This window comes from Fusarium redolens, assembly GCF_020744475.1.
Source record: "Fusarium redolens strain MPI-CAGE-AT-0023 chromosome Unknown BKA55scaffold_7, whole genome shotgun sequence".
Classification (NCBI taxonomy): Eukaryota; Fungi; Ascomycota; class Sordariomycetes; order Hypocreales; family Nectriaceae; genus Fusarium; species Fusarium redolens.
The window spans coordinates 69,643-94,778 of record NW_025763670.1 but is presented as its reverse complement, the minus strand read 5'-3'; the positions used below and the strand labels follow the sequence as shown (position 1 = coordinate 94,778).

At 50.3% G+C, this 25,136-nt stretch overlaps 5 protein-coding genes across 5 annotated transcripts; 2 read left to right on the top strand and 3 right to left on the bottom strand.

Annotated features, from left to right (window-relative positions):
• Nucleotides 1-2,458: 2,458 nt before the first annotated feature.
• On the top strand, nt 2,459-3,469 carry BKA55DRAFT_612824 (SAC3/GANP/Nin1/mts3/eIF-3 p25 family-domain-containing protein; the record flags this gene model as incomplete). Its single annotated transcript, XM_046196671.1, has 2 exons — nt 2,459-2,998; nt 3,057-3,469. 2 exons carry the CDS (start codon nt 2,459-2,461, stop codon nt 3,327-3,329), a joined length of 813 nt encoding a protein of 270 aa, XP_046049726.1. The 3' UTR covers nt 3,330-3,469.
• A 1-nt stretch (nt 3,470) lies between these two features.
• Nucleotides 3,471-7,985, bottom strand: BKA55DRAFT_612820 (coatomer WD associated region-domain-containing protein). Its single transcript, XM_046196670.1, has 6 exons — nt 7,648-7,985; nt 7,534-7,583; nt 7,153-7,472; nt 5,199-7,097; nt 4,025-5,145; nt 3,471-3,968 (listed from the first exon to the last, which is right to left on the bottom strand). Exons 1-6 carry the CDS (start codon nt 7,675-7,677, stop codon nt 3,726-3,728), a joined length of 3,663 nt encoding a protein of 1,220 aa, XP_046049725.1. The 5' UTR covers nt 7,678-7,985; the 3' UTR covers nt 3,471-3,725.
• A 532-nt stretch (nt 7,986-8,517) lies between these two features.
• BKA55DRAFT_538348 (UDP-glucose:glycoprotein glucosyltransferase-domain-containing protein) lies at nt 8,518-13,065 on the top strand (the record flags this gene model as incomplete). Its single annotated transcript, XM_046190025.1, has 4 exons — nt 8,518-8,642; nt 8,700-9,053; nt 9,103-9,928; nt 9,976-13,065. The coding sequence occupies 4 exons, from the start codon at nt 8,518-8,520 to the stop codon at nt 13,063-13,065; spliced, it is 4,395 nt and encodes a 1,464-aa protein (XP_046049724.1).
• A 1,443-nt stretch (nt 13,066-14,508) lies between these two features.
• BKA55DRAFT_688970 (PAS domain-containing protein) lies at nt 14,509-17,636 on the bottom strand (the record flags this gene model as incomplete). The annotated part of the gene is made up of 2 exons (XM_046199291.1): nt 14,509-14,850; nt 14,904-17,636. 2 exons carry the CDS (start codon nt 17,634-17,636, stop codon nt 14,509-14,511), a joined length of 3,075 nt encoding a protein of 1,024 aa, XP_046049723.1.
• A 2,901-nt stretch (nt 17,637-20,537) lies between these two features.
• Nucleotides 20,538-24,092, bottom strand: BKA55DRAFT_538346 (armadillo-type protein; the record flags this gene model as incomplete). The annotated part of the gene is made up of 5 exons (XM_046190024.1): nt 20,538-20,745; nt 20,815-22,886; nt 22,940-23,371; nt 23,447-23,622; nt 23,690-24,092. 5 exons carry the CDS (start codon nt 24,090-24,092, stop codon nt 20,538-20,540), a joined length of 3,291 nt encoding a protein of 1,096 aa, XP_046049722.1.
• Nucleotides 24,093-25,136: the final 1,044 nt, after the last annotated feature.

The following is a 25,136-nucleotide window of genomic DNA, read 5'->3' as shown; positions in this document are numbered from 1 at the left end:
GTAAACAAGGGTCCAAGGTCGAGTATTCAAGTTGGCCATCATCAGTCATCAAGCAAGCAAGCAAGCACATCAACTAGGCAAACAGGGTATCGCCATAACGCTTCGGCGCCGCTCCCTGCATATCAGCTCTTACGAGGGGAGTACCATAGAGAAGAAAAAAAGAGGATGACAAGAGCATGATGATTGCTTACATGATGAATTGCCAGTAGCGGCTGAGGTGTTAGCTTTCTTGCCAAGCTGTGCATATCGCTGATAGCTGGCCATTGCGGTGGGAAGCACGAGTGACGAAACACGTTGCGGCTGAGTGAGATATGAAGTCGAAGAACAAGAATAAGATATAGCAAATGTCGGAATCGACTAGACCGCGGCCAGTCGAGGGCCTGATGCCTTCGTTATGTATTCGCCCGTCTGGTGTTTCTAGTCACAGCCTGTAAGAAACTGGAGCTGGATCTGTGACACCACTATCACTAGCCAGCATGAGGAACCGTGGCTTGGGCTGTAGGCGGGTTGGGAGCTGGGACTTGAGAGGATGGCGGGCACGGGCGTGGGAGCTGTTTGAAGAGCGGGGCACAGCCAAATAGACATGCAAGACAACGAAAAGTGCGTGGGGAAAGGCGAGCTGGGGGCTGGTACGTCGTGTTGGTGGTAGCTGGACTGTACTGTTCTAGGCCAAAAGATTCAAGTGCCGTAAAGTAATGGATGCGATGCAATGTGATCATGGATCGCAGCAGGGATCTTGCTCCAGTTCCTGTTCCTTGGACGGAGCTTCTCGTTTCGAGTTGTCAAGTCAGGAGATTAAACAACCGCTATCGATCGATCAGATCAACGTGAGGGCTGGCATATGGAGGGGAAGCTTCAGGTTCGCGATTTGGTTATACCAGAGTAGAAATGAAACTGGCACAGAGGAAAGGAATAGGATGGATGGTGAGATATATGAAAGAGGGTTGATGGAAGAAATAGCAAAAAGGGAATAATACTGTACACATCCAAGGTCTTCGACGTCAGATGCCTCTTGCAACAATCTGGGCGTTCTACTCTACTGCACCTCCTCTTGCTCTGCAATGTGAGGGAGCTTACACTGCAAACCAAGGCGGATGCCACAGACCGGCAACTCCCTGCCCTATCAATTCCGACGAGATACATAAGAGTACAGTGCAGGTTTAGACGGTACCTACCTACCTCTATGGCTGAACACCACATCTTGAGTGTATCAAACAAGTGCACAATCGCCACAAGGCAGATACGGCGCTCGTCACAAACGCGGGACCTTGCAGTTGAAGCTGATTAGTCTAGGTATAGTGGTTTCAACCTTGGCACCTTCGCCTTCTTCTCGAATTTGTGGTGGAGGACAGCCACAGGCAGACTTGGTGAGGGGCAATTCAATAGCTTCGAGCGGCTGATTATCATACCGTACCTTAGCTCAGTTCCCCCCTTCAACAGTTCAACTTCTTCTAAGCGGCGTTTGATCGGGTCCTTCATTTCCGACCACGAAATCACTCGAATGTTTCCAAATACGCCAAATTAACGAGATATTTCAAATAACAGCACCGGACTTTCATTACATCCAACGGCTGAATATGGATGTTTATATGATACGTTTGCTCAGCCACAGCCCCAGTTGCTATTTTGAGATCCGTCCGTTTATCTGGAATACTCAATCCTGGGACTATAAAAAAGGCATAAAGTGGGTTTTTCGTTTTGACTTGATAGCTTTTTGACGATCAGTATTTTATTAGTGTTGTAGTCATACGTCGGAGTATATGTAAAATCTCCACCAACACAAGGACAAATGGATGCCTTACAGAGACTGCGATACGCCGCCAAGAGCCACGTGAGGCTCTGGTGATGATGCAAGTAACAACATGTCGTGAATCAATGTAACATGTGTTATCGATCGTTACTACACCATTACAGGCGAACCACGACTACAAGTCCGCATGTTAAGGCACATCTGAGAATACTGTGTCATCGGCAAAGCTGAAATAGCCATGCTCCCTACCATAGGCGTTGAACTCTCGTCAATCACGTCAATGTCAATGTCAGCAACGTCGAGAAGTGCAAACCATGAACAAACATTGACTTCAAACCAGCAATAGAGTCCAAAGATCCCATGTATATAACAAAAATCAGCTTGTCCAAACTTTTTGAACTCTCTAGCTTCCCGCTTATGGTTGCGATACATGATCCTTTGACGGTGATGCCGGCGGAGCGGAATATCCTTCACCCGAGCATCCCTGCAACAAAGCGACCTCGCAGCGACCACAGGCATGAGCCGTGGCCTCGCGTCACTGGATGCAGCCTGGTGAAGCTTGAATTGGATTCAGTATCATCATCAAGACTACCAACCACAAACGACACCACGACATTGATCGCTGCTCCCCACAAGGTCACCATATAAATTCAACCTGCGAAACGTCAGCTACCGCATATTAAATTGTTGACAACTCCGTTGCCCACCATGGCCGAACGCAATCTCGCCCAGATCATCTCCCAGCTCAAGCACTCCCCTTCTATGAGCTATCCCGAAGCCAACGCCCTCCTCTCAAAGGCCAAACTCGCTCTGCTCAAGCTCAACGCTCTTACACCCGCTCCCTCAACCCCGACGCATCTCCTGCCTCTCGCCCGCGAGACCTACGAACAGGGTGCCCTATTCGCCATCCGCGCCCGCAACCCCGAAGCTTTCACCCGCTACGTCCAGCAGCTTCAGCCCTTCTACGAGCTTCCCGCTGCTGTTCTTCCTCCCAACCTGCCCGAGCGCAACAAGGTCACTGGTCTGAGCTTGCTTCTGCTCTTGACACAGGGTCGATATGCTGAGTTTCACACTGAGCTTGAGAGCTTAGAGAACCGTGAGGGTGGTGGCGGTGACGTTGAGAGCGACCGATACCTTGGCTATCCTATTCGTCTAGAGAGATGGTTGATGGAAGGATCCTATGACCGGGTATGGAAGGCCATGAAGAGCAGCGAGGTGCCCTGCGATGAGTATAGCGTTTTCTCAGAAGTAAGTTTGCCTATTTGTCCAATTTCCGCCCAAGCAGCCAATATTGACCCGATTGTAGATCCTCAAGAACCAGATCCGCTCCGAGATTGCTTCCAGCAGCGAGCGCGCATACCCCAGCCTTCCTATCAGCTCCACAAAGTCCCTTCTCTTCTTGGACTCAGAGGGCGATGTTATCTCTTTCGCCCACCACCGTGGCTGGATCGTCCGTGACGGTAACATCTACTTCCCTGATACTGCTGAAGGCGAGGACGGCGACCAGAACAAGGAGATGAGCCAGATGGTGATAGAAAACGCCCTGGGCTACGCCCGTGAGCTTGAAACGATCGTGTAATGGAGTAACGGGGCAGAATTCTTGACGAGAAAACAACGTGAAGACAAACATAGACTAGTAGAGGGGACAAACGGTTGCTGTACAATTAATTCAATTGATGAGCTTGTCAGTCAGGCGAGTCTCAAAAAAAAAAAAAAAAAGCATCAAACATCTAGTCTTTTAAACGTGATTCCTTGATCTTGTGCTTCTCGCGTATAATCAGGCTAAGTTGCAACTACAAAGACATGACTCCTTTGCCATCGTTCTATCAACCAGTCGTCCAAGTCCAACCTTTTTAAAGCCCTAGACTTTCCACCTCGTCTATCTGGCTCTTTTTTGTGCATCGTTGACTCGAAACTCCCAATTCCAACTATGCGCTCCTGCCATTAAATCTTATTCGACAATGTTCTACTCAGTTTAGGCGAACAGCTTCAAACCGCTTCCATGCTTGCCAATCTCACATACTTCACACACTCTGCAGACAGTGCCCTTGTACTTGGTGTGATATTTGGAGCCATCAAAGGCACACTCCTCATATGCAGTACCACTGTAGATGGGTGTGTGGCTGGCTGCGCACACATCAAACTCGGCGAACTGGTCGAACTCAATTTCAATAGCATCGTTAGGATTGCGCTCGCACTGAGCCTTGGTCTTCTTGGCCTGCGACATTTTGGTCAATAACTGGAGTATGACATCGGAAGTTCAGTATCACTTACGTTTTCTACAATCTTGGTAGCACCGCCGTTGGCGATGATGCGGTTAGCAAAGCTCAAAGCAGAGTTGTAGTTCTTGTTGCGGATAGCCAGCTGCATAGCACTGAGCAGAGCGAGCTGTCTGTGAGGAACCTCGATCTTAGGGATAGTGAAGTACGCTGACAGTTCCAGACTCCTCTGGAGCTTCTCAGGGTCCTTCGCCACGATATCGGGAGCACCCAATTGTCTTCTTGAAAGTTCAATGCTCATGGCGACAGCATACTCGCTGGCCGAGGTAATAAGCTTCTTCGCCTCAGCGACCTCGTCCTCACTTGACACGGCATTGACAAGGATGGAGTGAAGAATACCCTTGAAAATGCCGATACCAGCCTCCAGCTTATTAGCCTTCATCGAGTCATAGCCCGCTTGCAGGTCATTGGAAGCAAGGTGCTCGAGATCTCGGGGGATAATAGGCAAGACCTTTCGAGGATCTGTCTCATCGAGAGTTCTGCGGACATAGTTGATCAAAGGTGGCAGGCCCTCGGAAGCAGGGAGGAAGGTCTTGGATGCTGAGTAGACTTCTAGGAATCGAGACTTGAGAGGAGCGAAATCGACAGCTCCGACCTGTCGGTTGAGAAGCTGCATAGCAGTCTCGAAAGATCCGCCAGCAACGTGGTCAACGGCCAGTGGCGAGTTTCGTGCCCACATATCCGCCTCACTGCTGGCAGCACCGCCAGCGTCAACGCTCTCAACATTAACAAAGTCACTGTCAGCCTCGGGAACGTCATCGTCTCCCATATCCCAGCCGGCAGCATCTTCATCGTCATCATCGATCAATGCCCCATTACGCTTGGCAACTGAGTCATCTTCCATGGCGTCCTCAAAGCCTGTGTTGGCGGCAGCTGGCTCATCCTCCAGGGACAGGCCTTCAACCTGACCAAGCAGGGCTTTCTCAAAGAAGGACTGCGAGGTAGCCTTGGTGGGCCAAGAAGACTTGAAAGTAGGCACGACAGGCTCACGAACAGACAAGGGCTCTCCAAGGGTTGGCAAGGTGAGGTCCTCTTCAGTCAAACCGGTGGCCTCCAGGATAGACTGACATTCCTCCTCCAGACCATGAGACTTAGCAGTCATGTAGGCAAGGGGGTCTCAAGTTTTGTTAGTTAAGCATTCCTTAAAATTGACTTGACTCGAAACTTACAAAGATCAATCTCCTTGAACATTTGGATACGGTCCTCAACCTCTCCAAGGTAAAGCGCGTTCTGGAAGCGCGAGGTGAAATCACCACGGTGCTCGGCAATCTTGGCCATACGGGCAAGCTTAGATCGGTCACCAGTAGCGAGATATAGGAAGGAGAGCTTGTCAAACTGCTTGAGCTTTTGGTAGCACATCTCAACAACCTGATGGTTACCGTGCGCCAACGCTTCTGTGCTCAAACGGGTCCAGAACTTGGGCTTGTCAAGTTCCTTAGCCATCTCAACAGCAACATCCAGATTGCCGCACTCAACAGCCAGATCAAATCGAGTGGTGGGGTCCTGGACGAACTGGAGGGCAATTTCAGGGTAACCCTTCTTTTGGAGATAAGAGATAATCGATTGGCCAACGAGACTGGAGTTCCGGATGATGTGAAGCATTTCCTCGTAGTTGCGTTTGACAAGGGCCAACTTGAACCGGTATTCCGTGGGATCAACCTGAAGAATACGGGGCTTAGCGGCTCTGTCGAGGCAGTAGACGTTACGGCCCTTAACCTTGACCAGGTAGACAGTCTGGTCGAGGGTTCGGACGATACCGTTATCCCCATTAAGCAGAGTGTACTTGACATGGTTAAGGGTGGAGTAGAGCAGAACGCCAGCGTCATCCCAAGTGGCACTCTTGATACGAATAGTCTCATGAAGAGTGCTGACCTGCTCGAGGGTCTTAGACACAATTGTGACGTTGTGCTTGCTTAGAAGAGCAGCGTAGAGACCATCGTTAGACCAAACAACATACTTGACACCATTGACAGCAAGCTCGGCAGTGCTCTTCTTCTGCTGGATGTCGTAGAGGTGGACGGAAGTAGGAGCAATGATCAAAAGGTTGCCTGTACCTCCAAAGTAAATATCGGTGGTTCCAGTTGGGGGCTTGAAGGATCGGGTCGTGTTGTTGGAAAGATCCTTGATATCAATGGTCTGGTTAGCGGAGTTGAGAACGGCAAATCGGTTACGGGCAACGAAAATGGCAGAGCTTCCAGAACCACGCTTAGACTCAGCAGGCTCGATAGCGCCAGAGCCATCCTTGGGAAGGTTAAGCAGCTCATAAGATCCGCCATCAGCAGGGGAGGTAACCAGGATTGATCGTTCTGCAGGGTTGAAGGACAATGTCCGGGGTGCGACCCAGGCGCTGCCAAGCTTCTTGAGCGACAGGAGCGTAGGGCTTTCAATGTTCTTCTGGAAGTCATAAGACTTGACATGCTTCTCCTTGGTGACGTAGAAGAGTAGGTTCTGGTGAACGGCCGAGGCAGGGCGCTCTCGCTCCAGCTTGAATACCATCACACCATTATCGTGACCGGCAGCAAACAGGTTGATCTCGGGATGCGCCGCAATAACCCAGAAGCGGTCATTTTCTCTCTTAAAAGACTGAACAGCGGTTCGCTTGTTCAGGTCCCACACACGGATGGTCTTATCCTCTCCAGCAGATAGGATCAAGTCCTGATGAGGGTGGAAAAGACATCCTGACGCATTCTGGAAGTGTCCTCGGCACGTATCGACTTCCCAGGCCTTGGTCTCACTCATGCGCCACAGCTTCACTAAGCGATCATCGCCAGCGCTAACAATGAGGGGCATAGTGGGATGGAAAGCAACCCAGTTGACGCCACGGTCGTGACCCTCGAGAACGAACTTGACGACCGCATCAGTGTTTCCAAACATATCGGTCTGGTTCTGGTTGGCACGCGCCATCTGATCTTCGAAGGACATCGAGGTAGGGGCGGAGTGTTTCTTTCGGAGGCCGGAGATGTCCCAAACACGAACGGACTGATCGAGCGACGCAGAGACGACGAGGTCTTCCTTGGGGTGGAATTGCGCGCACATGGCATAGTGGTTGTGGCCAGTCATGGTGCAAACTAGGACTAGGTCAGCATTGTCGGCCATCAGACCCAGACAGCAATCTTGACATACTCAAGGAGCGGTTCTGCCAGTTCCATATCCGGATGGTCTGGTCATCGGATGCTGACAGAATCCAGGGAAGCTCGTGATGGAAGAAGACGGTTCGGACGTAGTCGAGATGGCCGTTGAGGGTGAAGAGGCATCGTCGAGTCTGGTAAGACCAGACTTTGATCTTGTAATCGTCACCGCCAGAGACGAAAAGCGGTTGTGTCTTATGAAAGTCGACACCACGGACGGGACCATCGTGTTCCTCGAAACGATCAATTAGAGTTCCCATTCGGTAATCCCAGAGCTGGATGGTAGAAGAGTGTAGCGACACCAGGATCCATGGTCTGGTGGTAACTTGTCAGCTCTAAAGCTTGCGATACGGTTCAGCGACGTCGGACAACGAACCTCTTGGGGTGAAAGGCAATGCCTTTAGCTCGCGAGGACTTAGACTCGAACTGTGGAAAGAAGAGTGTCAGTAATCACAAGCAAGCAAAGCAAAGCAATCGCATCGCATTCTACCTTGGTCAACATTCCCGGGGAGGACTGCATATTGGCGGGGAGGTGAAGCCGCAGCTTCAAGCATTAAGGGGTGGAACAATTCAAGGCGCCCAGAAGCGGATTATAGAAAGCAGCTATTCGGCTTGCCTGTAGCTGGATCGCGAGATTCGGGTGCGAGCTGACCAGCACAGCGCGGGCTTGTCGAGGTATACGGGAGGTCAGAGTGAAAGGGAGACGTAAGTTAGTTTGAGTTGAATGCTGGCCAACGAAGCGAACTCCTAAGGTAGGCTTAGACTTGGGCAATTGAACACGATGCTCAATTGTGGGCTATCATACTGGGGGAGTGCAGGTGCAAAGCCACCGCAATGGAACGCAACATTGTTCCCCCGAGTGGAGGGGCTACAGGAGAACAGGTGTTAGAGGGTAAGAAAATCGGGGACCTGCTCCCTGAATGTGGCTGAAGATGCAGGGGGTTATCGTTTCTGCCACGTAAGGAAAGACGGTCGAAGGATGAGCTCCCTGTCTTTTTGTCTGTTCGTATCAGTTCAGGTGCTAAACCCAATTCAGCCAGCTAACTCCTGGTTCTCATTGACGCTGTTCGATTCCTAGGCTTACCTAGAAAGCTCAGCATTCTTTGTCTTTGACTTACAACGGGGTTGATGCATGGCAATTGAGAGCCTGTCGCACGTAGAAAACAACTTGAGTGTACTTGGATTCTTTGGAGACGCCCAAGACCAGAATTGGGCTTCCTCGTACCCAATTCTACGTCGTCGTCGCTGTCCCGTCCAAGCTTTCTTTTGAGAGCTGTCCTTTGCCCCTCCATCGCGAGCCTCCAGCTCCTGAGTTAACTCCAATACTTACTAGATGCAGCGCTTTGCGTAGGCCGCAAACATGACTTGCCTTTCTCAATGCCTGGCTATGGCCCTAGTGGCTGCTACGGTTGCTTCTGCATCCCCATCAGTCAACGTGGGAATGAACGCAGCGTTTCCTCGTGCTCCATATTTACTTGAACTTCTGTAAGCTTATACTATCACTGGTAAGCTACCTATGATATTGCTTCTGACATTCAATAGAGAAACTGCGGCTGGGGAAAACTCAACGGCATACTTCCCTCTCCTTGACAAAATTGCTGGTGGTCACTTTCAATCAGCCAATTCAGATGCAGAGCTCTACGACCGATTCCTCGAGGTTCTTCAGCAAGATGAGCATATCACTAAACCAGACGCCCTCGCAACTTTCAAGCTTGCTCTTTCACTACGTGCTGCCGCACCACGAATAGAAGCACACTACCAATACTATACTACAGCTGTCGATCCAGTATCCAAGGAAGACGCCACTGAGGATTGCCCGACATGGGCGTTGATTGGTAGCAAGAGGTACTGCTCAGAAACTCTTGATAAAGCCGTGGCAGGTGAATTCTCCGCAAGGTAAGCTGTTTCAGTTTCTTTGGACACCACGACCCTAACCTGAGAATAGGCAAGCCAACCTGTTACCGTTTGATCGAGTCCTTGGGCTTGGAAAAGATGCCATTCTCTATGCGGACCCAACATCTGCCTCTTTCGGCCCCTTCCACATTGCGCTCTCCAAGGCTGCCAAGCAGGGAGATATGTCATATAGACTGCGATATCGTCGAAGCGCAGGAGCTCCCGATACTCCCTTGTCTGTGAGCGGCTATGGTGTGAAGCTGGATCTGAAGAGAACTGACTACATTGTTATTGATGATCGTGAGGCCAGCCAGGAAAGCAAACAGAAACCTGCCGCAGCCGACGTCGATCTTGATACAGATGAAGAGGTTGCTGATTTGAAGCCTCTTTCAACCTCCGAGCTAGCATCCTTAGGTCTGAAGACTGCTTCGTTCATTCTGAAGAGTGACAATCCTCTCGATGCTTTAGTCAAATCGACCCAGGACTTCCCCAAGTTCTCAGCATCTATTGCCACTCACGAAGTCGCAAAGGAGTTTGCTGAAGAGCAGGAGAAAAATGTTGCTGCCGGTATTCCCAGTGGCATCAACTTTCTTTGGATGAATGGTGTCCAACTTATTGAGCGTCAAATTGAGCCATTTACGCTCATTGAGATGATTCGCCGTGAGCGCAAGCTGATCGACGGGGTCCGTGAGCTTGGTTTCAATGGTCAAGAGGCTAATTCACTTCTTGGACATTCTGAGGTTGCCAGTTCCAAGGCTGAGGATGAACCACCCAGGTTCGACTGGACAGACCGATTGGAGGACGGTAAAGCGCTCATGTGGCTAAATGACCTCGAGAAGGACGCTCGATACCAGAAGCTCCCAAGCGATTTGACAGCAGTATGTGAGAATTACCTCTTGAGATCATGCCACTAACGACCTCATAGCTCCTCCAGCGTACATATCCTGGACAACTTCCGCAGGTGGCTCTCAACCTCTTCCACATTGTGGCGCCTGTTGATTTCACCAATATTGAGGATGGGCGAGCATTTGGTCAACTAGTCCAGTTCATGCAACGCGGTGTCACCTTGAGGTTCGGCATCCTCCCTTTAGCCACTACGCCTGCTTCTGCTGCTCAAGCCAAGGTTGTCTATCATTTGATGGAAACATATGGATTCGAATCTCTCATCACTTATCTTCAAGAGAGTGAAGAAGGGCCAGAAGGTGCAGCCAACAAGAAGGCTTTCTCTAGGGCTATTAATGGACGAGAACCACTACCAGGAGCCACCAAAATGACATTGTCTGAGATTCTCGAGGCGAAGACCTATGAGCAGAAGGTGAAGGCAAGCAAGGCCTGGGCTAGCCGACTCAATGCTGACACTGCCGTGCGACCTATCTTTGTTAATGGTTTGGCTATTCCACGTGAGAAGTCGTGGGTTCAGACCATGGGCCAGCGATTAACCGAGGATCAACAAGCAATTCAAAAGGCTGTGTACTTTGGACAAATTGAAGAGGGAACGTCTGTTTCAGATCTCTTCCTCCGTAACGCTCTTTCCAAGCGCAACACATACATCTTTCCTGATGATGAGAAGGCCCTTCGTGTTGTTGATGTCAACAAGCTTCATAAGGACTTCGCGGAACTGTTCAACAGAATTGCCGTCCTTCCCTCAGACTCGGAGGCTTCCAAAGAAAGCTGGGCTGTGCTCACAGTCGTCGCCGACCTTACAACAGAGGACGGGCAAGATCTCCTTCTTGCTGCCCTTGCATTCAAACGCAAGAATCCGGGAGTTCGACTTGATCTTGTCCACAACCCGTCGTCATCCACGGATGCTCATGCCATCAATGGCGCTTTCAAGCTTAACGAAGGCAAGCTTGCCGAGATGAAGAGTAAGGATGATCTGAAAGCCATTCTTGAGGCGTCCTGGACGGCTGAAGATGATGGCCTCGGCACTGCGCTTGCCAGCTTCCTCTCTGCTTCGAACATTCTACAGGGAACGAAGGGACTGCTCCTCAACGGCCGAGTCGTCGGTCCCCTGCCGTCCGATGTGTCTTTCAAGGAAGACGACTTGCAGCAGCTCTTGGAATTTGAGCAGCGAAACAGAATCCTTCCTGTTTATGCTGCGATTAAGGACCTTGGCTTTGAAGATAAGCTGTCGGATCCCATTGCAGCCGCTAAGCTCACCTCGATCACGGCACTCTCTACTATTTCCGATCTCCCTCAAGGCATCTTCGAGTCGGCCCCGTCGATCCGAAGCTCCCTGTACAACACTTGGAACTCAACTCATAGCGCTATTGAGGTCGGCAACCCCCAAACTGCCAGTATTCATATCGCTGGTCTCCTAAATCCTACCAGTGAGCAAGGCCAGAGATGGGCGCCCATTCTCAAGGTCTTGTCTGAGCTTGATGGAGTGTATCTGAAGCTCTTCATGAACCCGAAGGAGGTAGTTGGAGAGCTGCCCATTACGCGATTCTTCCGTTACGTACTTGACTCAAAGCCTTCTTTTGACCAGACTGGTCATGTTCAGAGTCCTAAGGCGACTTTCAAAGGCCTTCCTTCTGAGGCTCTGTTAACGGCAGGCATGGATGTGCCTCCAGCTTGGCTAGTGGCTGCTAAAGAATCTGTCCAGGATCTGGACAACATCAAGCTGAGCTCTGTCAAAGCCGACATCGATGTTATTTACGAGCTGGAAAATATCTTGATTGAAGGTCACTCCAGGGATGGCAAGCGAGGTGCACCAAGAGGTGCGCAATTGACCCTCGCTACTGAAAAGGATCCCCTTATCACAGATACCATAGTCATGGCTAATCTGGGCTACTTCCAGTTTAAAGCAAATCCTGGTTTCTACAATATTCAACTCAAGGAAGGCCGAAGCTCGAAGATCTTCACCATCGAGAGTGTCGGCGCTCACGGATATGCCCCTGTTCCTGGAGACGAAGGTACGGAAATTGCCCTCATGGACTTCAAGGGAACGACCCTATATCCTCGTCTCAACCGTAAGCCAGGCATGGAAGAAGTTGATGTACTGGAATCTCCAGATAGCGAAGACAGCGGAATCGTAGCTAAGGGCCTCAAGTTTGCCGAAAGTCTTCTCGGAGGGGCCAAGTCGCCCAAGGAGATTTCGGCCGAAGAACATGCCGAAATCAACATCTTCAGTGTTGCCAGTGGTCATTTGTACGAGCGCATGCTCAACATCATGATGGTATCGGTTATGCGCAACACCAAACACACCGTCAAGTTCTGGTTCATTGAGCAGTTCTTATCTCCCTCGTTCAAAGAATTCATTCCTCACATGGCCGCTGAGTATGGTTTCAAGTACGAGATGGTTACTTACAAGTGGCCTCACTGGCTTCGCCAACAAAAAGAGAAGCAGCGTGAGATCTGGGGGTACAAGATCCTGTTCCTTGATGTCTTGTTTCCACTTTCCCTTGACAAGGTCATCTTTGTCGATGCTGATCAAATCGTTCGCACTGATATGATTGACCTTGTGGATCATGACCTGGAGGGCGCTCCGTACGGTTTCACACCCATGTGCGACTCGCGCACTGAAATGGAAGGCTTCAGGTTCTGGAAACAAGGCTACTGGGCGAACTATCTTCGTGGACTGCCGTACCATATCTCAGCCCTCTACGTTGTTGACCTTAACCGGTTCCGCCAGCTGGCAGCAGGAGACCGCCTTCGACAGCAGTACCATGCACTCTCAGCTGACCCCAACAGCTTGTCCAACCTGGACCAGGATCTGCCAAACAACATGCAGTTCACAATCCCAATCCACAGCCTTCCTCAGGAGTGGCTCTGGTGTGAGACGTGGTGCAGCGATGAGAGTCTGGCCCAGGCGCGTACCATCGACTTGTGTAACAACCCTCAAACAAAGGAGCCCAAACTCGACCGCGCAAGGAGGCAGGTCCCAGAATGGACTGTTTACGACGAGGAGATTGCGGCGCTGGATCGTCGACGCAAAGGTCTTCAAGATAAGGATGACAAGAACACGAAAAGCCGGACGCTGGAGGAGGAAGTGCATACAAAGGACGAGCTTTGAAGAAATCTTAGCTTACACCCAATTCGACCTCAGTAAATTTAGGATTGCATATATCTCGATAGATCTGCTCTATTCACCATCTTCTAGAGTCATTCAGTTATTCTCTATTTCCAGCCACGAAGGTGTGTTTTGACAGAAACAATGCCCTATTCTGCTTCTCAACTCTTCAGTCAAAAGTTTTATAGCAGAAAAAAGGCGTATCAACAGTAACAGTCTTTAGGAGAATTAAATGTCATGGCTTCTTGAAATCTGCCATGTTGAAGTGTCTTTATCTCATCGATGCAGCCACAATCCAAATGCAAGCCATCGGCAGGGAAGCCACCTACGTCAGCCCATCATCCGGCTTTTGTGGTGGTTGTACCCTTAAGTCAGAAGATTGCACATCACATGCCGCTGATGACATGTTGCCTTTCGTTTATTCCCAAGGGGTACAAGTATATCAGTCGAGGTGCTTCGTAAAATTAATGGTGGTGTTGGCATTCTAGGGTAGGTAGGTGTAAATTTGGCGGTAGTGCGAACTACGTGTAAAAAGAAATAAAAACTTCAATGGCTTTGGGGTTTGCAGTAATATTGAGACTGATAACGTGTTGTATTAGGTCCTCTAGGGTACTTTCCATTATCCTTCACCACTAAACGGGGAGTTTGGGCGTTGGATCATTATCATGGGATATATCCTTTTGACTAGCCTCCTAGCCTCCCCTTGCTTCGATGCTATGTGGCCAGGCTCTACGTCAACGAGTCATTCATATCAAAGTTGAGCACCCAGATCGTCATATCTGTTCCTTGTTTTAAACCATGCCTCGCCTCGCTATTGCTGTAGTACGTGTGTGTAAGCAAAAGTCCGCCCTAAATACAACTAACACCACTGTACAAAACCACTTGCCCGTTACATGCTCCTGACAATGCTCACCCTGCCGTGCTAATCATGAAACCGTGCTAGTGTTCGAATAACTCCAGGCCGCCCTCTATGTTGAGTAGAAGCATGAAGACCAAAGCCGGGCCACCCGGCCCATGGACGTTGTCGATAAGTGCAGAATCTGTATCAGGAGCCTGGGGCCAGGAGGATCTGTCCAAGTCGTGTTCATGCCATCCATTCCATAAACGCCTTGTGTATGTTGTTGTAGGTATATCGTGTCTATTCCCAATTCCAAAATCCCGGGGCTTCGTACACCATGAAGAGGTTATCTCACTCCCCTAAATAAATAAAAGCAAACAAGCTTGTAATGCTCAGTGCCATCATCTGAGCCCCAAGCCACGGTTGTCATAAATGTTTTGTTATGTCCATGAGCCTCAGGTCTGAAATAGAGGCCAGCGTGAAGAAAGAAAAGTGGCGGGTATCACAAATGCCGTTTAATCAAGACACCGCGCTCCGTAGATCCTTTACCAAGTTGCAACATCGAGGATCGAAAACATCAAGAGAGGGAAATGCATTATGCTTGTTGCTCAAGGCTGACTCGTCTCGCGTTCTTCTCGGATCGAAGCCATTGACGAGGCCAGCCCGACACCTAACATCGATGAATTGCTTAGTGGTGGCATTCCGGCCGATGATTTGACTCCGGTTGCTGAAGGGGCACCGCTGGGTGCTGAGGTTCCATTCTCTATCTTCTGCTTCGTGAGTTGGGCTGGGTTTATTCCGTTCTCACCCTTAGGTGTTTGCGCTTTGGAGTTGTCGGCCGATAATTCTTTATGCAGTGGTGACGAGGGAGAGTTGGACTTCTTGCTTCGAGCATCGCCGTTTGCTGTATTAGCCCCGCGTGAAGAATTGCGTGGAGAAACCCGACCCATCTGATAAAAATGTCAATGAATGTCACAGTTGATAGAAGATAGAAGGGGCATACTTGTTTGGCCCACCGAAGACCACAGCTGTTACAAAGATCCCTTTGTCCACTGGGTCCTCTTCGCCATTCGGGTGTGTTTCTCGTGTGACAGTTGGCGCAGTCTCGCACGACGTTGCCAACGCCCTTTCTTCGCTTGCGCTTTTTCTTGCTAGACAGCAGGCCTCCAAGTTCCTCAGCAAGGATACGGTTAACCTTTTCCATCTGCCGCAACTCAAATTGCCAGCTAGAGCATTTAGTCGTTCTTAATTCATCAAAAATGTTGTCCTCCGAGGCCAAAGCAGCGTCTTGGGTACCGGGAGCTAAAGCACCACCAGCAGGCTGTGAAATATGGCCCGTGGCGTGGTTTTCAGTGCCATTACTGGATCTCGGGGTTGCGGCGAGAGATCTGGAACCGGCGCTGGCGGGAGCCAGGTTACGTGACGATGCCTTAAGAAGCTTTGTCTGGGCAAGTAAGAACGATGGCTTTTGGCCCTCAGAAGCGTCACCCGGGTACAGAGTCGTCTGGGCTTGCAATACTTGACCCCTGCGGTTCTGGACCTCGTGTTTGCATGTGACAATTTTTCCACGTCTCGCCTTTTCCAGTGTTCGCCCAAACTCAGGCCGTGATTCTTTTCGCATAAGATCCTGTATACTGGTTCCTACCAGGCTATCAGGCTGGAGGTCGAGGAGAGACCGAATATTCGAAGAGACGTATAAGAACAGGCCCGATGTCGAGAGCTTCGTCCAGAGTTCGCTGTCACCAATACCACCATTTGCTTCGAGATTACGGCGACTTAGAGCAAACACCGGTCGCTTGCGGCCTACCAAAATAATGCACTTTCGGCCCTTTCCTTGTTCGACGAACAGTGAACCATGGCTTTCGAACCAAGTGTAGCCACTGTGCTTTCTGCGTATTCGGAATACAATGTTGACGGGGTTTCCGGTTGTTGTGTCCTTCAACTCGCGTGTAACAGGGACGATATCAGATGGATGGCAGACTGTTGAAAGCGAGTTGCCAACCAAATCCGCAGCCTCATATTCCAAGACCTTCTTGCAAGACGGAGAAAGATATAGGAAGAGACCCTTGAGCGAGAGAACGTGGACCACATCGTCGGTATTCTCGAGGAGCATCTTATCCCATGATTGCTTGTGCCAGTCAGAGGTGAGACCCTTGGGGCTGAACTGCTGCAACAGGGTGGAGACATCGTCAACGCCTAACGTCTGACCATTATCGGGCTCCCACTGGCTGGATTGTGGTGGTGTCCATATGTATTGGCCGATGTCGCTGTGTTTGTAGTTCACCTTTACACCACCAAGATCTTGATTCGACGCGATCGCATCGGGGCATTCAACGAGGTCGATCTGGAAGCCGATAAAGTATCTGATTTCATCAGTGTCCCAGGGGATGGGGATCATAGTAAGAAGGTTGAGGAAAGGCTTTCCACCCTTTCGATAATTAATAAGACTCTGTTGAACCTCCCTGCCTTCGTGAACCATCTTCTTTAAATTGTAGACGGCTCCATCATCAACGAACTCACGTTTGGAGCCCGCTTCGACTTTGCCATCCGGAGCCTGCAGAAAGCGGCAGTTCTGGCCGACAATCTCATGGCGACTATAGCCAGTAAGGTTTTGGAAGTTGTCAGAAACGTATATAATAGGGCAATCGTTCATGGAAACATCGCAGACGACAAAGGCACAGGACATATCGACAGCACCGAGTTGTATGCGCGGGTTCTTACGGGTAGCGACTAACCACAGCGCCTTGAGCATATCAAATCCACTCTTTGAGTAAATCGTCTTTTCCTTTGAGTCCCTCGGGGCATCGCCGGTTGATGGGGTCGTAGCAACTGAAGTGCTGGTCGGATGCGTAACGGTTGAAGAGGACATGGCTCCGTGTGACTGCTGCTGTGGAGGTGAAACGACGGAACCTGAGGTAGTTGAGACTTGGCGAGATAGTGGGGGTAGGTTCTGGTTGTTATCCCCAGCGTTCACGTTGTTGAAAGCCTGATGGTTCATCATATTGTCGCCCGAGTCTTCTATGGTGTCCATGGCGTTGTTGGCGGGAGCAGGTATCGGGGTTGCTGTGGGAGGATTGGATTGATTCATATTCATGGAGCCGGCATCTGGAGAAAGATCCATGGAGAAGTTGTTACCAATTTGAACCTGAGGGGGAAGTTGGCCTTGCGGGAACTGGCTCATGGATGGAGAGTAAAGGTTCATCGGTGAGGCGTTGCCGGCCATCTGTGCTCCAACACTCATACTAGCAAAGGTAGAGGGCATCATAGAACTCATCATATCAGGGGAGATGGTCGAATAGTCGTTGGGGTCGGATGTCATATAATTGCCGATTTGGTCCATACCGATAGAGGTATTGATGGTGGGAAACCCTCCTCCCATGGGTGGTTGGTTAAACTGGTACGAGTTGAGGTCGGCGTTATCGGTTCCAAAGGTCATCATGTCCCCATTGCCGACTGAAGACATTCGCCTTTGCCCTTGCTGCTGTTGCTGTTGCTGATTCATCTGGAACTGACCCATGGGGTTAGTAAAGGCTTGGGGCATGCTCTGTCGGCGGTATAGCTTGACTTGGTTATCGCGCACAATATCATCGAGGGAATCTCCTCCCTGATAGAAGGTTGGGTCGTTCATATTGTGCTGCATGTGGTTCGGCTGGTTCTGCGGCATTCGAGGTTGTTGGAATTGCTGAGGTGGTTGCTGTTGCTGCTGCTGCTGATGGGGGGGGTAGTAGCCATCCATAGCGACAGCATCTGGCTGGACGGCCTAGCCAGGCGCTCGAGGGAAGTGGTAAGCGGGTGTTGTCCCGTATGTATCGCGCGAAGTCTGACAGGTGGTGTCCTGATTCGACTACCGAGGCGTCGGAAAGGTTGGCGACCTGATTAGGGGACCCTAGCTGCAGCGAAACAAAAAGCAAAGACTGGTGATAAACGCAACAAAATGGCGAGGTGAAAGGAGTCGCAATATGATAAAACCGTGTCGGGTCGAGATGGGTTATGTTAAGTCGAGTCGGGTCGGGTCGATGGTTTGACGTGATAAATCAGGCCGGAAAGTTCAAGCGACCGAGCGAAAAAGAGAGGGACAGGGTATGGATAATCGCAGATGGCAAATGCGCGGGGGTGGATATTTCGTGCTTGGTCGAATGTGTACTGTTCAGCATTGGACTATGGCTCAAAAATCGGCGATGGAAAGATCGGAAATGCGGGAAATTTGCGATCAGGAGAAGAGGCGCGAAAAAAACATATTCTACGTTCGAGGCTGGATCGCGTCAAAAGTCGAGGGGGAAAGATCGCTAGGTCGTTTGAAGGGGAAAAACGAAAGGGATGGAGAAGTAGAGGATGGTATGGCAGAAGAAGAATGGGAATGCGTGAGAAGCAGATGCCCTGGGCTGGGCTGGGCTGGGCCGGGCTGGTTTGGGTGTGTGGGTGGGTGGGAGAAGGTACCTACCTAGGTTAGTACCTTGTCTTGCCTTACCTTCCACGCCATGCCATGCCATGCCATGCTATGCCACGCCTAGGCCAGGCAAGAGCGGGCAGTCGAAGGTGGGATTGGACGGTGTGGCTAGTGTGGGAAGGATGACAGGCCGAAGGACGACGGACTACTAACATCATGAGCTACGACCGACTTGTATGTACAGGCTGGTGCTAATGGAAGCTGGAGATTGGGGACTACAAGCTCAAGAAAGAGACTGGTGACTGCCGCTTTCTGCAGTTCAGTCGAACCCTTTCCAGTTTCCCATGTGCAGGTGCTGCAAGAAGCATGTCAAAATCTGCACAACTACCTACGTACTGGACTTCTAAGCTGCCCAACTTTGGGTGTCATACAGAGGTATCTCGAGACTTACCCTGCCGAGGGTAACGCACAGCACTGTACCTACTGTACTGTAGGGACTCATGCGTGTGGGGTGAGGAGAAGGGACTTGAGCCTGTTGAGCTTGCTCGTTGATTGAGAGGCGCCAGGAGTAACTCCGGTGCAAGAGACTTACGCATTGCCAAATAGAGGCTAGTGTTGAGTGAGAGCCGGGAATGATTTGATATCAGATGGTGACTCTACGTAAATCAAAGTATTACAGTACGTTTTTCAACGGAAGCCGATAGAAGATTATATTAATAGAAAAGACTTAACTTGCGTCTCATTGTAACTTTTAACATTTTCTTAATGATGAAAGAAGTCAATCGAAGATATGGTCGTATAAAATTATCCACTATCTGAATACCTAAGGTAGGTAACTTCGGGTTTTATGGAGAGGAACTTTGAGGCTTTGGGCTGGGACGGGAAGACCCTGTGCTTCGCTTCTCTCCGGGCTGCACAACAATGTATCCTTTCTCAGGTTACTTACGTTCTTTGTACATACCCTGTGCCTGTCAAGTCCAGAGATCATCTCCGTTTTGGGAAATGTCCAGTTTTTGCATTGAAACACAGTAAAAATCACTATCGAGATCTGAAATCCAATACAAAAAAACGCATCTTCCTAAAGGAAAAAAGAAAAAAGCCGTGCAAGCAAGTCCCTAGATATGTAATACCCTGCATGAGAATGTCTCGAATTCGCTAGCACACCCGCCGTTCCTTGCAGGCCAGAAAAAGTAAGACCAAAGTGTGAGCAAGCATTCATCATTCAATTCAGTATTCAACACGCCCCCCTCCATGTGGCTTTGCTTTCACTTCAAGGTACCCGTCAACCCTGTAGCCAACATCATGAACTTTGTTTTAAGTGCTAATGCTCACAAGTCTGTCTGTCATTCTGAAATGGTATTTGCTCTGCTGATGGCGACAGAGTTGAGTAACCATTGTCGCTCTGAATACCCAAGGGTCGAGCCACCATTGACTCAATTCCCTCTTTATCGTACTATTGCGAATCGTGGCTGAAACAATCAATACTCAGTTGTCAAGCCAGAGACAAATCTTGGAGTATCGTCGATATCATGAATGAGCCTCAACCGTCCTGCGTGCGAGTTAAGACGTTCATTCCATATCTCCCTCACCCCTCTAGCCTTGAGACTCCTCACAGTATACATTGTCTCACTATCATTCAGCCATGGAATCGAAATCGGTGCGGTTGTTTAAGTCATAATTCCGTACGCTACAAAACTCGTCATCTATATATATGACTGACCGACCGACTGACTGACTACCTTGCCGCTGTCGCTGCTGACCAAAACCCTCGCGACGAGGTAATAACCAGCTATCAATAACCTAACTCGTAAACTCTAATATTGCAAAACAGGCGCCATGCGGTCTTGAGGATATAGACTGCCTAAACAAAATGCCCTCTCATTTTTACCCTGACGCCTAGGACCGTCGTCCTCTGTTTCTCTTCTTCCATGTTCGGGACATGGCATTTGTTGGATGCCGATTCGAACCTGGTTCACTGCGCCCGACTGAAGCGCAATTCCACATCGCGTCGGTGCCACCATTGCTTTATGTATTCGCCTGTTGGAATTGCCTGACCCCTAAATCGGTTTCAGACCCATTGCTGGCATCTTGTGGCGTTTATTCTGGCATCATCTAAAGACAGGCCGCTATATCTCATCAGAACAGGGCCATCTCGGTACCCACCCCCAGTCGGCTGGATGACACAATCCAGCCTGTCTTCATTTGACTTTTGAGAGAGCGGCAAGACTCAGCACATCTGCGAGCTTCCCCCTAGTTGAAGAATCCCATAATGGTTCGCTGTGCCTCAGGAGAAAATTGCTGCAAGAGGGGCGTAGGGTCAACGCCAGTCGATGTCAGAAATCCCTTAGTTGCCAGTGCTACCCGGTTGGCAGTCTGTCCCACAAGGGTCTCTGCCTCGAGAGCCTGGGCGATAAACACAAAGATTTTACCCGCCTGGTTTGCCACAGCTGGGTGTTGTCTACAAGTTCAAAGCGTTAGCATGTGCACACCAACATACTGGCAGTACGTGGGAGTGGGAAGTACTTACTGGTCAATCAGCTCCGCTAGGTATGCATAAGCATAAGGTGCCGCCTCCTCATCGTTGGTCACAGGCAAAGTCTCTACCCATTGTGTAATCACGTTTTGCACGTCTCCGACTGTGCTTGCATTATAGTGGAGAATCTTGGCGATAGCTGCGCATGCATTCTCAGTCGCGTAGACATTGTCCTCATTCCGGGCGTCAGGAACCTGGGTGACCTGGAACAAGAAGGGGACTGAGCCTCCCAAGAACTGCGCCCAGGGTGCACCACCTCGGTGCGCCGCAACTCCGATGCCGTAAGCTGCCGCCTGGCGAATAGCCGGCGAAGCATCACGGCAACCATCGATGAGCGGTTGGGTGATGTAGTTGGCATATCGTGTGCTCTCAGGACCGCAGTACTCAAGGACATCATCCATGATGCATAGTCCCCACTGGCGTTGGGTAGGATCGGATGAGGTAAGGAAGCCCTCATATGTGGACATCAATCGCTCCCAGGCGGGCAAGAACGCAGCACCGTGGTTCTTGAAAATGGCGTGGAAAGCCTTGTTCATATCCGAAAGCAGGGTCTGGTCGTCCTCGATAGCCATCAGAGTATCCTCAGCCTCGTCTTCCACGTCCTCGGCAGTGGCTCCTTCCTTGTCCTCCAGACGCTGGGCGACACGGTCCTTGTAGTCTTCAATAGCAGAATGCACCGAGTCAATGAATCGGCTGAGATGCTCTGTAGAAAGACAGTCCTTTCCAATGACCTCAACAGATTCATAGAAGCATTGGTACATCTCGGCAAGTGTGTCGATGGCAGGTTCAGCAGTCAAGACCTCGAGGAGCTTGTCGACAGTCGCGCCCCACAGACCACGGAGCTCGTTGGACTGAGGACCGTAGGCCTTCTTGTAAGAGCTCAATAGCTGAGGAACAAGCTTGGCAGAGATATATCGAACGGGATCGTGGAAAAAGAATGCAAGACCAGGCAGAGCGATCTTCTCCATGATCTCTGCTACATAGGGAGCAAAAGAAGCCTCAAGGACCTGGGCGTAGACGACCAGGAGCTCAATAGCCATATGCTTGTCGTCCATGGTGCTTGTCTTGATACCAATCATCTTACCCTTGAGGGGAACAAGCTCCCATCCCTCCTCGTTCTGCATCTGCTCAACCTGGTCATCATCGTCCAACAGTTGAATATCGGCCTTGGCCACAGCAAGCTCCAGCAGAGGAGGCATGACGTTGTGAAGGAATGGGAGGAAGTCGGAGCCGAGAACACGACACATGCGGCCCCAGCAGTGCATGAGGTACTGAGCTTGGGGATCGTCTGCATCAGTGATATTGGCCTGAATGTTGGCCAGAAGGTTGACTAGAGTCATGGCATCTTGACCAAGGCGCTCCTTTCCAACGGCCAGAGCGATCAATGTGGCGCACTCCATGGCCTTGGCGCGCAGAAGTCGGTACTCCTTCTCGCTCTGGTTCTGGAGAACATTAACAAGAAGAGGCATGAGGGTGTCGTAGTATTTCGAAAATGCAGCTTCAGCGGCATCGGCAATGGTAGCGATGGTTGACAGAGCTTGCTCCTGGACATAGCGCTTCTCATTTTGAAGGAGCTGGAAAAGGTGTGAGAGGAGCTCGTCCAGATACGGCTCCAGAGTAGCCTTCTCGGCTTCCTCACAGAAGTTGACAAGAGCAGCAGCTGCGTGGGACTTGACACGACCCTCGGGCGAGTCGAGGACAGGAATGATTGCCTTGAGAACTCGGTCGTAGTAGTCGGTCTGCATCTTGGGGGCAAAATCAGTGCTCATCTGACCAAGAGCGTTGCAACCAGCCCATCGAACTCGAGGATGAGGATCTCGGAGAGCGGGAACCACCAAATCCAGCACTTGGCTAAGCTCGCCAATCATCAGATCACGGCAGCCCTCAGAGATGGCAGAGATGGCCATCAGAGCAGCATGTCGATCCCTCCAAGCCATGGAAGTCATCATACGAGGAAGCCAGTTGAAGGTAGGGGCCAGAATGGTCTGTCCTCCAAGCTTGTTCGCAAGTCGGTCCATAGTTTGCTCACCAGCAACGTGGTTCTGATCACTCTCGTCCTGGTCAAACTGCATGGTGAGTTAGCTACATGAATTTGTGTCTCCCTTCTCTGAGGACTTACGTCGTCGGATGCCATCCATTCGGAAGCATCATCATCATCCTCGCCGAGATCCGTCATGAGACTCAAGCACTGGGTGATCATGTCGTTTGTGTAGGAGGGGTCCTTTCGGCACACAGAGGGCGCGTAATCGGCAAATGTAGCCATGAGCTCGAGAGCGTTTTGACGGCAGATGTTCTCGAGCTCCTTGTCCTGAATTACTGAAATACTGAATTGGACGAGGTTCTGGAAGAGAGGCTTGAACATTTTGGGAGCGGACTCGGCGAGATCGATGAGAGCAAGGAGCGCCTTGCTGAGGTCGTCGGAATCCTGAGAATCCTTGATCGGGGGTAGAATGTTGAGGACATCCGGAATAAGGGCGTAGTATTTAGCCTGCCCCTTCTTGCTAATAGTCCTGAAAAATGAAGCAAAAGCCTCCATCGCCGCAAGACGAACCTATAACTGTGGTTAGCAGCGCAATGACATGCAATGTGGGACAGAAAAGTCTGCCCCGCGGGAGGGGTGCTGTACCATAACGGCCTCGTCCTTGAAGCCCTTTTGGAAAGCTTGGAGAACAGCCTCCTCATGCTGCTTCTCGATAATGGCAGGAGTTGTAGCGAAGACTCGGAATGCATTCTCTCGCTTCTCGGGTTCGGGAGCTTGGCTAAGCTGGAAAAGAGCGCCAAGCAGTTCGGGCCAAATATCGCCTGTTGCAGAAGTTGTTAACAAAGGTCAAGGACACGAAGGGTCACTCCAGAATTTCTAAGAGCGTACCATTCTCCGTGTATTGCCTGGCAAGTTCGGCAACAGCATCACTAATCTTGTTGCGAACGAGGCGTTCAGACTCGGCGGCAAGGGTCTCGAGAATCTTTTGTCGAATGACGGCGGCTTGGTCCTTGGTCAAAGAGATGAACAGATCCATGCTTTCTCCGGCCTCATTCTTGCGGGTCTTTGAAGCAATCCGACGGAAAATTACAGCGGAAAAGGATCGTGTCGCATTGTCGCCAGCAGCTTGAATCTGTTCCGCCAGTCCCATCAACAGGACCTCAGGTCGGGTAGCAGTCCAGTTGTTCTGCAGGTGCTCCTCGGCTTGGGATCTTATACTGTTGTCGGGTGACTGCAGAGCTTGCAGGAGCTGTGAAAGCTCTGCGTGGATGTCGGGTGGAAGCAGAGACATTGTTGTGGTCGTGGAGGGTTGCTGATGGTGATGTCCACCAGCAGACGACAAAGAAGTTTGGATCTCAGTCGGAGGATGTGAACAAGAGTAGCGATAATGAAGTGCTACTTGAAGAAGAAGTGTGAAAAAGCAAAGCTACGAGCCGTCGAGGTTCGTTGGCTTTAATCGGCCGTGGCTTCACTTTGAGGGACGAGATTTCCAAAGATCACAAATGGTGGGAATGAAAGAAGAGAGGGACTGAATGAATGGGAGCAGAAAGTGAAGTGGGGGAGGGGAAGCCCAAAAGTTGAGGGTCGTGAACAAGTACCGTGCGGGCGAGTCTTTGCAGGCAAGGTACTTGGGGACAGACTTGAGCCCAAAAGAAAAAAAAAACAAAGGGTGCGCGGTGACCAGGTCGTGGCTAGTGTGTTTTTTGTAAGGTACCTTATTGTTTATTTTTCCTTCTTCTTCCTGCCAGGCTCCCATGAAGAAATAGGACAGACAACTGACTTTGTACAGCTTGAGGTCAAGAAATGACCTCAAAAGACTTTAATGGAAACTGGTCCGGATTTATAAAGTTAATATTTGACTGCTGTGTCTATGGACGGCGCATGATAAACCTAGATCAATTTATCGAGGCTCTGAAGTCATGAAAGAATATTTGACGCCAAATGGAGCCGGGGAACGCCTCTTTGATCACCCAACACCGCAGACAAAGAAGTTTAAAATGAGCCAGACAGCAATTGGCCAGGCAGCTCTTGGATATCAAATATCTCTTGTTTCCGTTTGTTGATTTGTTTGTTCTAGCAGCCGTCCAGCTGTGCCCCACCACACCGCCAGAACGGATGGCTTCCATCAGATATGCACAATGAAATCTTCCTTCTTGTCATGATGCATTGCGGCTGTACCTTACTTAGCCAATTAGCCAACCATTTCTTTGACCTATCGACGTGACACGAAACGTTTTCTCTGACCTGATTAGTTTTGAGTTTAGGTATTTGATAGGCCATAGCAGAGATGATGGTCAATACTGAAGTTTGTTCCTGAATAACTTTCAGGTCGATC